This window comes from Hyalella azteca, unplaced genomic scaffold (genome assembly GCF_000764305.2).
Source record: "Hyalella azteca isolate HAZT.00-mixed unplaced genomic scaffold, Hazt_2.0.2 contig11639, whole genome shotgun sequence".
Taxonomy (NCBI): domain Eukaryota; kingdom Metazoa; phylum Arthropoda; class Malacostraca; order Amphipoda; family Hyalellidae; genus Hyalella; species Hyalella azteca.
The window spans coordinates 42,381-54,934 of NW_025941628.1; the positions used below are offsets into that span (position 1 = coordinate 42,381).

A 12,554-nucleotide genomic window follows, 5' to 3' on the forward strand; every position below is an offset into this window, starting at 1 on the left:
TCAACTAAGTTGAAATTAATCTCATGCTTCAGGTACATCTTACAAATAAATCCACTCTGAAACAGAAAAAATCTTGAATTGCGTCTTGTGCTGGCTGCGGAACGGATTTCGTTTAGCTTATCGGATATTATTTATCACTACTTATCCTGAGCATGATCTCCATTACCAGCGCAGCCTCAATTCGGCCTGATGATTCGGCAATTCACCAACACAGCCTAGACTAGGCATGATCACCATCACCAGCACAGCCTTGTCTAGGTTTGACCACCATCACCAGCGGAGCCGCATCTTGGCATGATCACCATCACCAGCACAGCCTTGTCTAGGCACGATCACCATCACCAGCTGGAGCCTAGTCTTGGCATGATCACCATCACCAACCGGAGCCTCGTCTTGGCATGATCACCATCACCAGACGGAGCCTCGTTTTGGCATGATCACCATCACTAACTGGAGCCTTGACTAGGCATGATCACCATCACCAGCTGGAGCCTAGTCTTGGCATGACCACCACCACCAGCTGGAGCCTCGTTTTGGCATGATCACCATCGCCAGCGGATGGTGATCTTGCGCTGGATGATCGACAATCATCAGCCTACGTAATGATCATGATGAAAAGAAAGCAACTTCGGGGCTCTCAATTTCCAACGGCACGACAATATCTAATCTGCGTTTCGGCGGCATCTTCTCACCAAAATTTCATCTGCATGCGTAAATTCAATCTTCCTGCAATGAAGGACGAAATAAAATTGTAATTTGTGATGTGACATAAAACATTGAAAATAATGTGCTTTCACTAAAATATATATTTTATTGTTTTAATAATATGGAACAGTAGACTTAAATGCAGTGAAAGAGTTTGCCTGTACATAGCTGTTATGCATAAACTCAGAATGTGTTAGTGACAAGGGTTGACCTAATAATTGTTAAAGAGCAGGCAAATTTTATGAGGATAAAGCTAAATTTTTATCCGACTCAAATATCTAAATATTCTGTACAAGAGGATTTGAATGCGAGGAGAAGACAATGGATTTGTCTAAAAATGGAATCATTTGTTTTACAAAGTTGCAGACAAAAATTGATGTCGTCCTGAGAAGGATGCTTCAAATTAAATAAGACCAGGAATTTAAATATTTACTCGAAATCATTAAAAAATCATCGTGACAATTTAAGCCTTCAAGTGAATGTAAGTTTATCAAGTTTGTCGAATGTAAAATTTTATGCAGGGTCTATGCAAAAAGTCAGATTTTATCGAGGATCAATTTGCATTTGGTATGGCGAAAACAGATGAGAGACTCGCGGAGGAGCCAAACAACATATTTTCCTTGTGCATTAATTGAGACCGTGCTAATTGACTTGCAGAAAATAATTCAAAATTAATTACTGTCAATTGTTATCCAATCGAACAATTTCAAATTACCGAAATCGGGTTTAAATGCTCAAATTTCCACTGCAAATCGACTACTGATATTTCTGTCTATGAAGAATATTTTCTATTAACACATTTACACAGCGCTGTGGGTGAAGGAATCTTCACTACAAAATCTTCACTTTAAAATCAATCTACTTTCTACATGTATAACGGTAATGTCACCACGTGAACATCAGGCATGGAGATGCTGCCAGTTTGTCATCGGCACTGGAAAGTGCGAGCTCAAGTACGCCTTGGATTTGAACTTCTTGTCCGGGCTGAACGTTGTTTGCATAGCCACTGCCATGCTCATCGCAATCCCTTGCCATCTGCCTAATGACTTCCTGCGCAGGGCTGAGGACGACACAAATGTGGAAACCTTCACGTTCAGGGCAGCGAACTTCTGCTAAACTTTTGGTCGCCAGATGCTACAATGAAGAAATCTCAGGGAACTCAGAGCGGACAACATTACCGGAATTTTGTGTGGGAATTTTTTCGTCTAACTGAAGTGTGTCAAAATAAATAACTAGAAAAAATGAAAAGTTTGCTATTTCAGTTGAGGAAGGCGACAGTTTTTAATTTTAGAATTTATTTATTTATTGTTTCGACATGACTTGATGCCCACGCAATGGTAAGAGATATTTCCGAAGACAGGTAATGGTTAGTATGAAATATTCTCAATAATTAAATCTAAATGTGAATTGTGAATAACAATTTGCAAAAATATTAGTACTAGCAAGTACATAATACATTAATAGGTTATAGAATTCGTTAATAGAAGAGTTTTCTTTGTAATGACATCAGAATATTGTTTTATGATTAATACCAGGATTGTCAAACTATTCGTGTTGATACATATCATCACCAGCGTGCCATCATAAGGCGGTTTCATCAGTTAAAAAAAATGATTGAAGGCTATACAGCCTCTTCTAACGTTTGTATCATTGAATTTCAATTAAGAAGCACCAATTGCCGTCAAAATCGCGCGTCTCTCATACTTGTGTTAGTGAAGCATGGAAGTCACTGTTCTGAACAGTGAACTCTTCGTGGAACACTCGTAAATTGGAGAGGGAGTTGTGAGAACTCATTAACAGAGTTTACTATCCAATTAGCACTTTGACACTACTTGAGGCCACATTAATGAGTTGCGAGCTCTAATTACTGCCCGGTAGCTAGAGATGAGACTTCGTGACAGCAAATTTCGATAAGTTACAGCGATATTGGCAAGTGTTAGAGAAACAGCCTTACTGCATACCAAAATAATTGTTCTGGAGCAGCCACTGCAGCTACTGTACCTGCATACCACAATGTCTGTTTTAATCGATACGCGTTCTTTCTTCGTACCTACGAAGTTGGTTCTCGTCGCATCGGCGTGAACAAAACATATATATATAGGAAAAAAATTAGATTTACGATTAAAATTGGGAAATCCTGTTTTTCTTCAATTTGAATGTTATTGGTGAGAGTATTATTAAATAAAAAAACGCTTGGTGTGATTGGAAAGTTAGAAGTAAAACCACTTTAGGTGCACACAAGCAGGGTTTTCTTACATTGGACCAAATGCGTTACTGTAAATTAATGAAGATGTTTCAAAATATCAATTGTGATAAAAAGGATAAAAGTATGATTTTTCAGATTTAATTTTGGCTGAAACAAAGAAAAAAACATAGGTTTGATTAAGAGGAATGACTAACTACATCTGCGTGTCTGCTTTATCCGTACCGACGAGCTACGGTGCAGGACAATCTCACCCCTGCAATTATTTGGAGTGCCGGCAACTGCAATCTGGATTGTCTGAAGAGGAATGGAACTCTGGGAAAGGCTCTCGAAAGCTATAGTGTGTTCCACTGAAAAATGAATAACGTTCATGGAAGCTAAATATAAATATAAAACGGTATTTTCTCTGATACCGTACACGGAAAACAACTTACTTATTTTCAGCTGCTATGTAAAAATTGCGAGTAAAGAATTTATTAATTCTTAAACGCAAACCCACTAAATCTTGTACAATTTGTAGAATTTTTGAGTTCAAATGATGCTATTTTCCCATTTTTTGAGTTTTTCACGGCCATTCAACACCTACAAAAAAAAACGCAATCATTTTACACGTTTTTCATTCAAAATGAGAATATTATTGACACCTTTGTAAATATTCTGATCCTTTTTCAGAAAATTTCCCAGGCATCGTCATGGCAAAATGAAGTCACACTTTTCCTCATCCGTTCGTCTTCTTCCACGGCAGCCCAGGAGGTCGTGAGGCTACAATGGAGCCAAAATTCGTCTAGCTGCTGACAAAGGCATCCTGAGCGATGGAGGCTCGGGCTGCCTTTCTGTATCTCCTTTCGCTGAATAATGCGGTAAGTGAATGTGGGCCTGGCTCCTATGAACAATATATATTATTATAAATAGATCCACTGCAGGGGCATCCATCTTCTCACCTCAGAAGCGTTTAGATATTTTGAGGAATGAAGGGAGCTCTCGCTCATCCAAGGACCAACCAAGGAATCGGACATGTAAATAATATTTTTTGGAATTCAACGTGAAAATTCTATTGACGATTCACAATAATAATGGTAATACTTAAAAGTGTTTAACTAAAATAATTATAAGTGTTTCACAAGACGTTATAAAATCTTTAGTTCGGATGGTTTACAAATTCAAAATGTGTTTCAACGTTTAAGAAAATTAGTTTTGGGAGCAAACATTATTTAAGGCCAATTTTGTCTATATCGACATTCATGCATATCCTCGGTTTCTGCTAATGAATGCCAAACAATTTTTGCAGGTTGTTAAAATATGTATATATTCTATTGGCCTAACTTCTAATTCCTCCATTTTGAAAAAAATCTATATATTCGTTTTACATAATTCATTGTGTCTCCTTGTGATTTTCATAGCACTATCCTAAGTTGCACTAATAATGCATCTCATGATTGCTCTCGATGTTATTTATTTTTTCGGACAAAGTGACTTCAACATCCATAATAACAGTATGTTTACGCGCTAGCAACCCTGGGCGTCCAAACTCAGTGGAAGCCAAACTTCAAAGCAAGTTCTGTTCACACGATGCAACTTAAGTAGTACTCAGGTAAAGTTTTGATACTCAATTTACCGTTTTGTGAAACCTATGAGCGTTCCGATAAATGCCTTAGCGAACATGCATTAAATTGTAATGCATTAAACTAAACATTGACTCGAATATTTTGAATTTTCGTTTCGTTTATTGAATGATTGAATATCGAATTTGTGAAATAGTTTCAAATTTGATCTGCAAAATAATACGATTATAAGAGCTAGTTTGTTCCATAATGTATGCAATAATTAATCCAGGGTTGAATGAAGACCAGAGCATACTTTTTATGAACAATTTTCTTATAGTTTCTTCAATAAGCCAAACAAAATTTCTTGCCGGTGCATGGAGATCAAAAAGTAGATTACCAAATGATATTTTACTGGAATACGACGTTTCGAATATATTAACATTCATTCTCAAGTAGGTGAAGGGTTATTACATCTCTTGAAATTGAAATTTTGAAATGACATATGTACATACAAAAAGTATCATAGATACGGTTCAAAATCGAAAATTAAATTAATACGAGAAGAATTTCAACGTCCTGACGAATCCGATGGTTTGCAAATTGATAGCAGAAACTCGTCCTTGAAGATTAGAGCCTCCGCTAGTCTCGTAGTGTGTCGGGGCACCGCATGACGATGCTGGTGCAGGCCTCCAACGTGGCACGGGTGATGGTCTCGTTGTGGGCCTCCCGCATATGATTCTTTGGTCCTCCAGCTTGAAGATGACATGTCGAGCTGGTAAACCGATATAATTTACATTTTGGAGAAGTCTACAACCTTCTTTCAAGCATGAGAATTTGTAAATAACGTTGGTCTCTTGCAGTGGTCCAGACTTTTTACATGGATTATTTTTAATGATTAAATTCTTGATCATTTTGTTTCTGTAGTAAATCGAACGTATTATTTGATCAGTTACTGTTGTGCAGTATATGACAGAACAGTCCACATCAAGAGGTTGCGTCACCAGAATTTACTATCAAAATCAGATGAACAGCGGTCATAGGACAGACGAACGAGTCTTCAATTCAATTGTTCATAATACCTGCTGCACAACAGTAACTGACCAAATAAAACGTTCGATTTACTGCAGAAACAAAAAGATCAAGAATTTAATTATGAAATATGATCCATGTAAAAAGTCTGGACCACTGCAAGAAACCAATGTGATTTACAAATTCTGCTTGAAAGAAGGTTGTAGACTTCTCCAAAATGTAAATTATATCGGTTTGACCAGCACGACATTGAGCCGCAGACTCACAGGCCATCTTCAAGCTGGAGGACCAAAGAATCATATGCAGGAGGCCCACAACGAGACCATCACCCGTGCCACGTTGGAGGCCTGCACCAGCATCGTCATGCGGTGCCCCGACACTACCAGACTGTCAATAGCGGAGGCTCTCATCTTCAAGGACGAGTTTCTGCTATCAATTTTCAAGCCGCCGGATTCGTCAGGACGTTGAAATTATTCTCTGATTAATTTAATTTTCGATTTTTAATCAAAATCAATTTAATTTTCGATTTCAAGCGTTGTAATAACTCTTCACCATAATGAATATTGAAATATTCGAAACTTCCTATTCCGGTAAAATGTCCTTTGATAACCTTCTTTTAGCGCATTTTCACATTTATGAAAAAAATGCACTATTGTGCTCGCCATGTCCGTCCGTCTGTCCGTCTCTCTGTCCGTCCGTGACTTCACGTTTTCGTCGACGAGAAAATGCGCTCTTTGTCACTCACTGCAGCGAGTACTGAGTTATATTTTTTATCTCCAAGTAACAGCAAGAAATTTCGTTCGGCTTAATTTATTGAAAAAAAAAATTGTTAATAAAAAGTACGCTCTGGGCATCAATCCAAACTTGTATACATGAAGAACTCCTGCCCAACTACACTAAATGAATCCAAATATGAAAAGATTTCTTACGATGCTATACTATTTGATACGCGATAAATTCCCAGCTCTTCAGTTTCTACTTCAGACTCAGATTGAAAGAGTCTAAATCAGTCTTCCGACTCAGGCTTCATGCCATTTCCTTGGTCGCGAAGTATTCGCGAAAGAAGAATATTTTCGGTCACGACTTCGAAAGAAAAGGCTTTTTGTTTGTGTTGTGACCGGCGCCTGATAACTGGGAGCTCATTTCCGCGTTCGCTTGGGAGGAACGCAGTTGCCGATAGCTGAAACGCTTTCGAAACACAACGCCTCTTAGCACTGAGTGCGCGCGATATTGGGACCTTGCATGCTTCGCTATCTCGCTAGAGACACAATGTAAAACATTTATAATATGGAAAAAATTTACGGCGTCATTCAAACACTACATTAATAATTCAACAACGTGCTAATTTTTTGATAGAGGATATTTGTCTTTGTAAAATAAACAACACAATTAATCAAATGTTTTAGGTAATTGTTAATAACTTGAAGCCTTTATATTTTTTATCTAAGTCAAGTTATATTATTTTCTAATAGCTAAGCACGCTTTATCAACACTTGTATTAAAGTAGCTAACCTCAAATTACAATGCCGATAATTCTGAGGCTCGAACTTCCCTTGTTCTACTCACCGACATTGCGAGGATTGTTAAAGCCAGCCACAAGGAAACATGCTGCCCTCTGGTAGCCATGTCCCCTGATGTCGACCAAATGTTTCAGAGTGGACTGGCTTCGCTCCAAATGATTGTTTTAATCAGCCACTGAAGTTTCTCGGTAAAGTAATCTGCAAAGGAAAAGTATACGTGTATGTTAGTATAGTCTTATTTTTGGAACGCGTTCGGCACATGTTACAGTACATAGTTTCATTGGCGAATTTCATCATACGGATGCTTGGCCCTGATGCTCTACGAATGAATTTCATCATACGCGGATTTAGATATTTGGAAAATGAGTACATTTCAACATTGTCTACTGAACGCGAAGTATTATCTTCCAATTTGGATGCGAGTTCTTCCAATTAAACTAAGAGCCCCGCCGCGCCACTCATTTTTAACTCAGCAAAAACTTTTGCTTTCAAGAGTCTCGTTACGCGCTCCAAGCGAGAAGTTTCTGTCTGGGTCCAGCCTGGCGACGTTGCTGACAACGACACGCTTTGTGCCATCTAGCGTGTGACATCCACCATCGCAGTGTTGTCAGAGACCCTGAGTCCCTGTCCTTGTTAGGACACCATCGCAGTGTTGTCAGAGACCCTGAGTCCCTGTCCTTGTTAGGACACCAACGTCGTGTTGTCAGAGACCCTGAGTCCCTGTCACTGTTAGGACACCAACGTCCTGTTGTCAGAGACCCTGAGTCCCTGTCCTTGTTAGGACACCAACGTCGTGTTGTCAGAGACCCTGAGTCCCAGTCACTGTTAGGACACCAACGTTGTGTTGTCAGAGACCCTGAGTCCCTGTCACTGTTAGGACACCAACGTCCTGTTGTCAGAGACCCTGAGTCCCTGTCTTTGTTAGGACACCAACGTCGTGTTGTCAGAGACCCTGAGTCCCCGTCTTTGTTAGGACACCAACGTCGTGTTGTCAGAACCCTGAGTCCCTGTCACTGTTAGGACACCATCGCCGTGTTGTCAGAGACCTTGAGTCCCTGTCACTGTTAGGACACCAACGTCGTGTTGTCAGAGACCCTGAGTCCCCGTCTTTGTTAGGACACCAACATCGTGTTGTCAGAACCCTGAGTCCCTGTCACTGTTAGGACACCATCGCCGTGTTGTCAGAGACCTTGAGTCCCTGTCACTGTTAGGACACCAACGTCGTGTTGTCAGAGACCCTGAGTCCCTGTCACTGTTAGGACACCATCGCCGTGTTGTCAGAGACCCTGAGTCCCTGTCACTGGTAGGACATCAACATCGTGTTGTCAGAGACCCTGAGTCCCTGTCAGTGTTAGGGCACCATCGCTGCGCAGACAGAGACACTGTACCCCTCTCAGTGTCTGGACACCATCATAGTGTTGTCAGAGGTGCTGTATCCTTGTCAGTGTCTGGACACCATCGCAATGTTGTCAGAAACCCTGAGTCCCTGTCCTTGCTAGGACACCAACGTCGTGTTGTCAGAGATTCTGAGTCCCTGTCACTGTTAGGACACCAACGTCGTGTTGTCAAAGACCCTGAGTCCCCGTCTTTGTTAGGACACCAACATCGTGTTGTCAGAGACCCTGAGTCCCCGTCTTTGTTAGGACACCAACATCGTGTTGTCAAAGACCCTGAGTCCCCGTCTTTGTTAGGACACCAACATCGTGTTGTCAGAGACCCTGAGTCCCCGTCTTTGTTAGGACACCAACATCGTGTTGTCAAAGACCTTGAGTCCCCGTCTTTGTTAGGACACCAACGTCGTGTTGTCAGAGACCCTGAGTCCCTGTCACTGTTAGGACACCAACATCGTGTTGTCAGAGACCCTGAGTCCCTGTTTTTGTTAGGACACCAACATCGTGTTGTCAAAGACCCTGAGTCCCCGTCTTTGTTAGGACACCAACATCGTGTTGTCAGAGACCCTGAGTCCCCGTCTTTGTTAGGACACCAACATCGTGTTGTCAGAGACCCTGAGTCCCCGTCTTTGTTAGGACACCAACATCGTGTTGTCAGAGNTTGTCAGTGTCTGGACACCATCGCAGTGTTGTCAGAGGCACTGTATCCTTGTCAGTGTCTGGACACCATCGCAGTGTTGTCAGAGGCACTGTATCCTTGTCAGTGTCTGGACACCTTCGTCGTGTTGTCGGAGACGCTGTATCCTTGTCAGTGTCTGGACACCATCGCAGTGTTGTCAGAGGCGCTGTATCCTTGTCAGTGTTGGGACAGGAAGCTTGGCGACGCAGGGATGCGTCCCGCTGTTTACTCCGAGCAGCTCAGCATTTGCTTTTAATTACAGAGCGCGGGCTGGTTTGTGGTCTTAGAATTGCAATGCGTCTGACTTGCCAACAGTGGAAGTGAATGAAGGGGGATGTTTGATGGAGTGGGAAGTAACCAAGACAGAGATCTTTTTGGCAAATTGAAAGCAGGTTCTTTGGAGAAAATTCGTTTCGTGTTATACCTGGAAGGGAATGCAAGTCATCACGCGCTCTCCCTCGCCGATCCCGTAAACATTTATCGAAGGATTCAAGTTGGGCTCTTAATTTATGCCCAGCTGCAACACGCTGGCAATCGGCATCAAATTCAGGCAAGTAAACCTCTATATGGATTAGTTACAGATAAATTGAACTGCTCAATAAAAAAAACTTCATGGACACGAAACGATGTCTTGCGGCGCTGCATCCCGACAAAAATGGAGCAGAAATTCTCTCTTTGTTTTCCGAGCGACTCGCGCCTTTTCTGAAGTCTAAAATCCCCCCCCCCCCCAGGCCTCGAGCAGTGATCCTCGTCGTATACTTTAATCCTCACTCGGTCCGCATCTCGGCGCACCACGCACTAAGATTTAAAGATTTAGCAGGAGCACCAGCGTATAATGAACCAAGATTATCTGCTGCAAAACATCAATGCAGCTCCGAAAAATTGTGATACGCAACTGGCGAGAACTTAATTCGTAATGGAATTAATTTAAAGGAGGGAATTTGAATAAGGTGCATATTTATGGAAAGCTTGAAATTTTGCACGTCAAGCTGGAAGAAGTTGATGGAGGGATAATAGCATCGAGCGCTTATAACAGAGCAAAGAAGTAAAATGAAACTGATGAACAATTCTACTGTTTTGTCAAGTATTGAGTGTTAAATTAGCTTCGGAATTAAATGATAATTCGGAATCCATCTTTTATTGCACATTAGGAATTACAGTTCAAAATCAAAGATATTTTTATATCGTAAAACGGGTATACCTTTGATAAGTTCGTACGCACGAGGGCATATTTTATGATCTATTGTTGTAAAGATTAACAGGCAGCGTTCGTTGAAAAAGAGATGATAAAGCAGAATACAGTAACTGTAGCACATAAAACACGTTTATTTTTTCAGTTTGCATTTTCATCCTGACGGCTTCCACTGTCAACCTTTTCGTAAAGATTAAGGCGGCTTATAATTCATTTCATAGATGCTGTGAGGAGTAGAACTGGCCTACTAGATTCCTTTAAACAAACAGGAGCACCAGAGCATCGGCTGCAGTGTAGCAGCAGCAGCCACAGCAGCAGCAGGAGGAGCAACAGCAGCAGCAGCTGCTAGAGGAGCAACAAAGCAGCGGCTGCAGTGTAGCAGCAGCAGCCACAGCAGCAACAGGAGAAGCAACAGCAGCAGCAGCAGCAGCTAGAGAAGCAACAGAGCAGTGGCTGTCGCAGCAGCAGCCACAGCAGCCACAGCAGCAGCAGCAGCAGCAGCAGCTGCAGGAGCAACAAAGCAGTGGCTGCAGTTCAGCAGCAGCTACAGCAGCTTTAAGGCAAGGCTTACGTCACCCGAATTACCGAGCGCCTCCACACACCAAATGGAATATCCTTCACTCTAGCTGGGGCATGTGACCGTAGCTCTGATGCTATTTTATAATATTAAAAACTATGGAATTAATGGTTGGTATAAAGTTGAATGGTGTTTAGTACCACACCAGGAACGACGTTTGATGATGCTTGAAAGTAATTATCATCTATTCATTAATTTTGGGGGAGACGACAACAATTCTAAACAGAAAAATATAACTCATTACTCACTGCAGTGAGTGACAGAGAGCGCATTTTCTCGTCGACGAAAACGTGAAGTTATGGACGGACAGACGGACGGACGGACGGACATGGCGAGCACAATAATGCATTTTTTTCATAAATAAGAAAATGCGCTAAAAAGGCAACGTTATTGGAAAATGAGCGTATAAAAGTTACAATTTTAACGTACAAATTATTGAAAATTAACTGGGCGACTTTAGATGTTTTCATCAAATAAATGTGCCTGTGTTGGTTGTTCCTTTATTGCTGTAGAATTTTACTATCAATAAAAAGATTTTCAAAAGGTTGAATTGAAACATGAAAAACATGAAATTCTTTTACGCTCTCAGATGCCGGCGAAATTGAAATTCCTAACTTTAATTAGAAGTTTTTGTCGGACAGTACAGTCTTTTCTACGGTTGGGGCAAATGTGTGAACAGTTGAGACGTAAGTGGGCGCTCTGAGGAGTTCCAGAATGTAATTAGAACCACTGTATAACGATGATCATATGTACGATGGCGTAGTTGGTACACCTAGACTACCGTAAAAACTGCAAAAGTTTGAAAATACGACACCGAGTGTATTCTTAAAATACTTTAGCCTCACATTGATTTATAATGCCTTAACTTAAATTGCAAACTGTACTCTTCTGAGCTCATGCACGAGGAGCTTCGTATAGATATATTTATTACCTCAGATTGGCATATAATAGATTAAATATGAAAGCGTAGTCAGAATTTGGTTGAGATCTAACATAGAAATCATTGTAGGATGAAAGGTGGTATGAAAAATGACAGCTGCAGCACAGCTGGCGTCCCGAAATAAATTTCAAGAGAAGCAAGGAAGCCAGCGACCGAATACTTGTTATGTAGTTGTACTGAATTGTCCAGTTAAGTGCTGTCATTGCAGGAAGTGAAACCCTTTACGTTTGATGGAGTCGTGACAGCGCAACACTACGAAGTTGCTGCAGAACGGGAAGGCAGTTTCTGTGATATTGTTGGCTAGTGAACATTCGAGACCGTGTTAAAAGCGTGCATATAATACACGTAATGTTTAGTATATTTGTATGAAAATTTATGGGGGCAAAGAATGAAAAATCTCTTACAGTTTTACTGATTATGCAATGCAAAGAATCAATGTATTTGTTGAAGGTTTCATCTCGAACAGAGTTGAGATAAGCATCATTTATATCGGCTGGGTAATGCGTCTATGCAAACTTGATTGTTGATTATTTGATTAACCTTCCTAGCTTTAGTATGACTCAGGATGTATGGAATCGTATAATCCATGTTTAATGTTATATATGACGGCAATTGAGTTCTAATGACTGGCAATATTGAAAGAGCCACAGGAGCGCCATGTAATCGAAATTATTTAATTTATCTATCCTCGGCTGATGAAGAAATGACGCGTCACACCATAAAAATGTTTAGCAAAAGTTTGTCGCGGGGACTGCATTTGAATTGATGGATAAA

At 40.9% G+C, this 12,554-nt stretch overlaps 1 protein-coding gene across 2 annotated transcripts in view; it reads right to left on the reverse strand.

Moving 5' to 3' along the window:
- LOC108679886 overlaps positions 1 to 12,554 on the reverse strand; it is a 28,169-nt gene that overhangs the window by 8,607 nt on the left and 7,008 nt on the right. For both annotated transcript variants that reach the window (XM_018168627.2, XM_018168628.2), the window contains exon 2: positions 7,048 to 7,199. In XM_018168627.2, coding sequence (XP_018024116.1) covers positions 7,048 to 7,107 — 60 coding nt within the window. In that variant the 5' untranslated portion in view covers positions 7,108 to 7,199. The remainder of the gene's footprint in view (positions 1 to 7,047; positions 7,200 to 12,554) is intronic.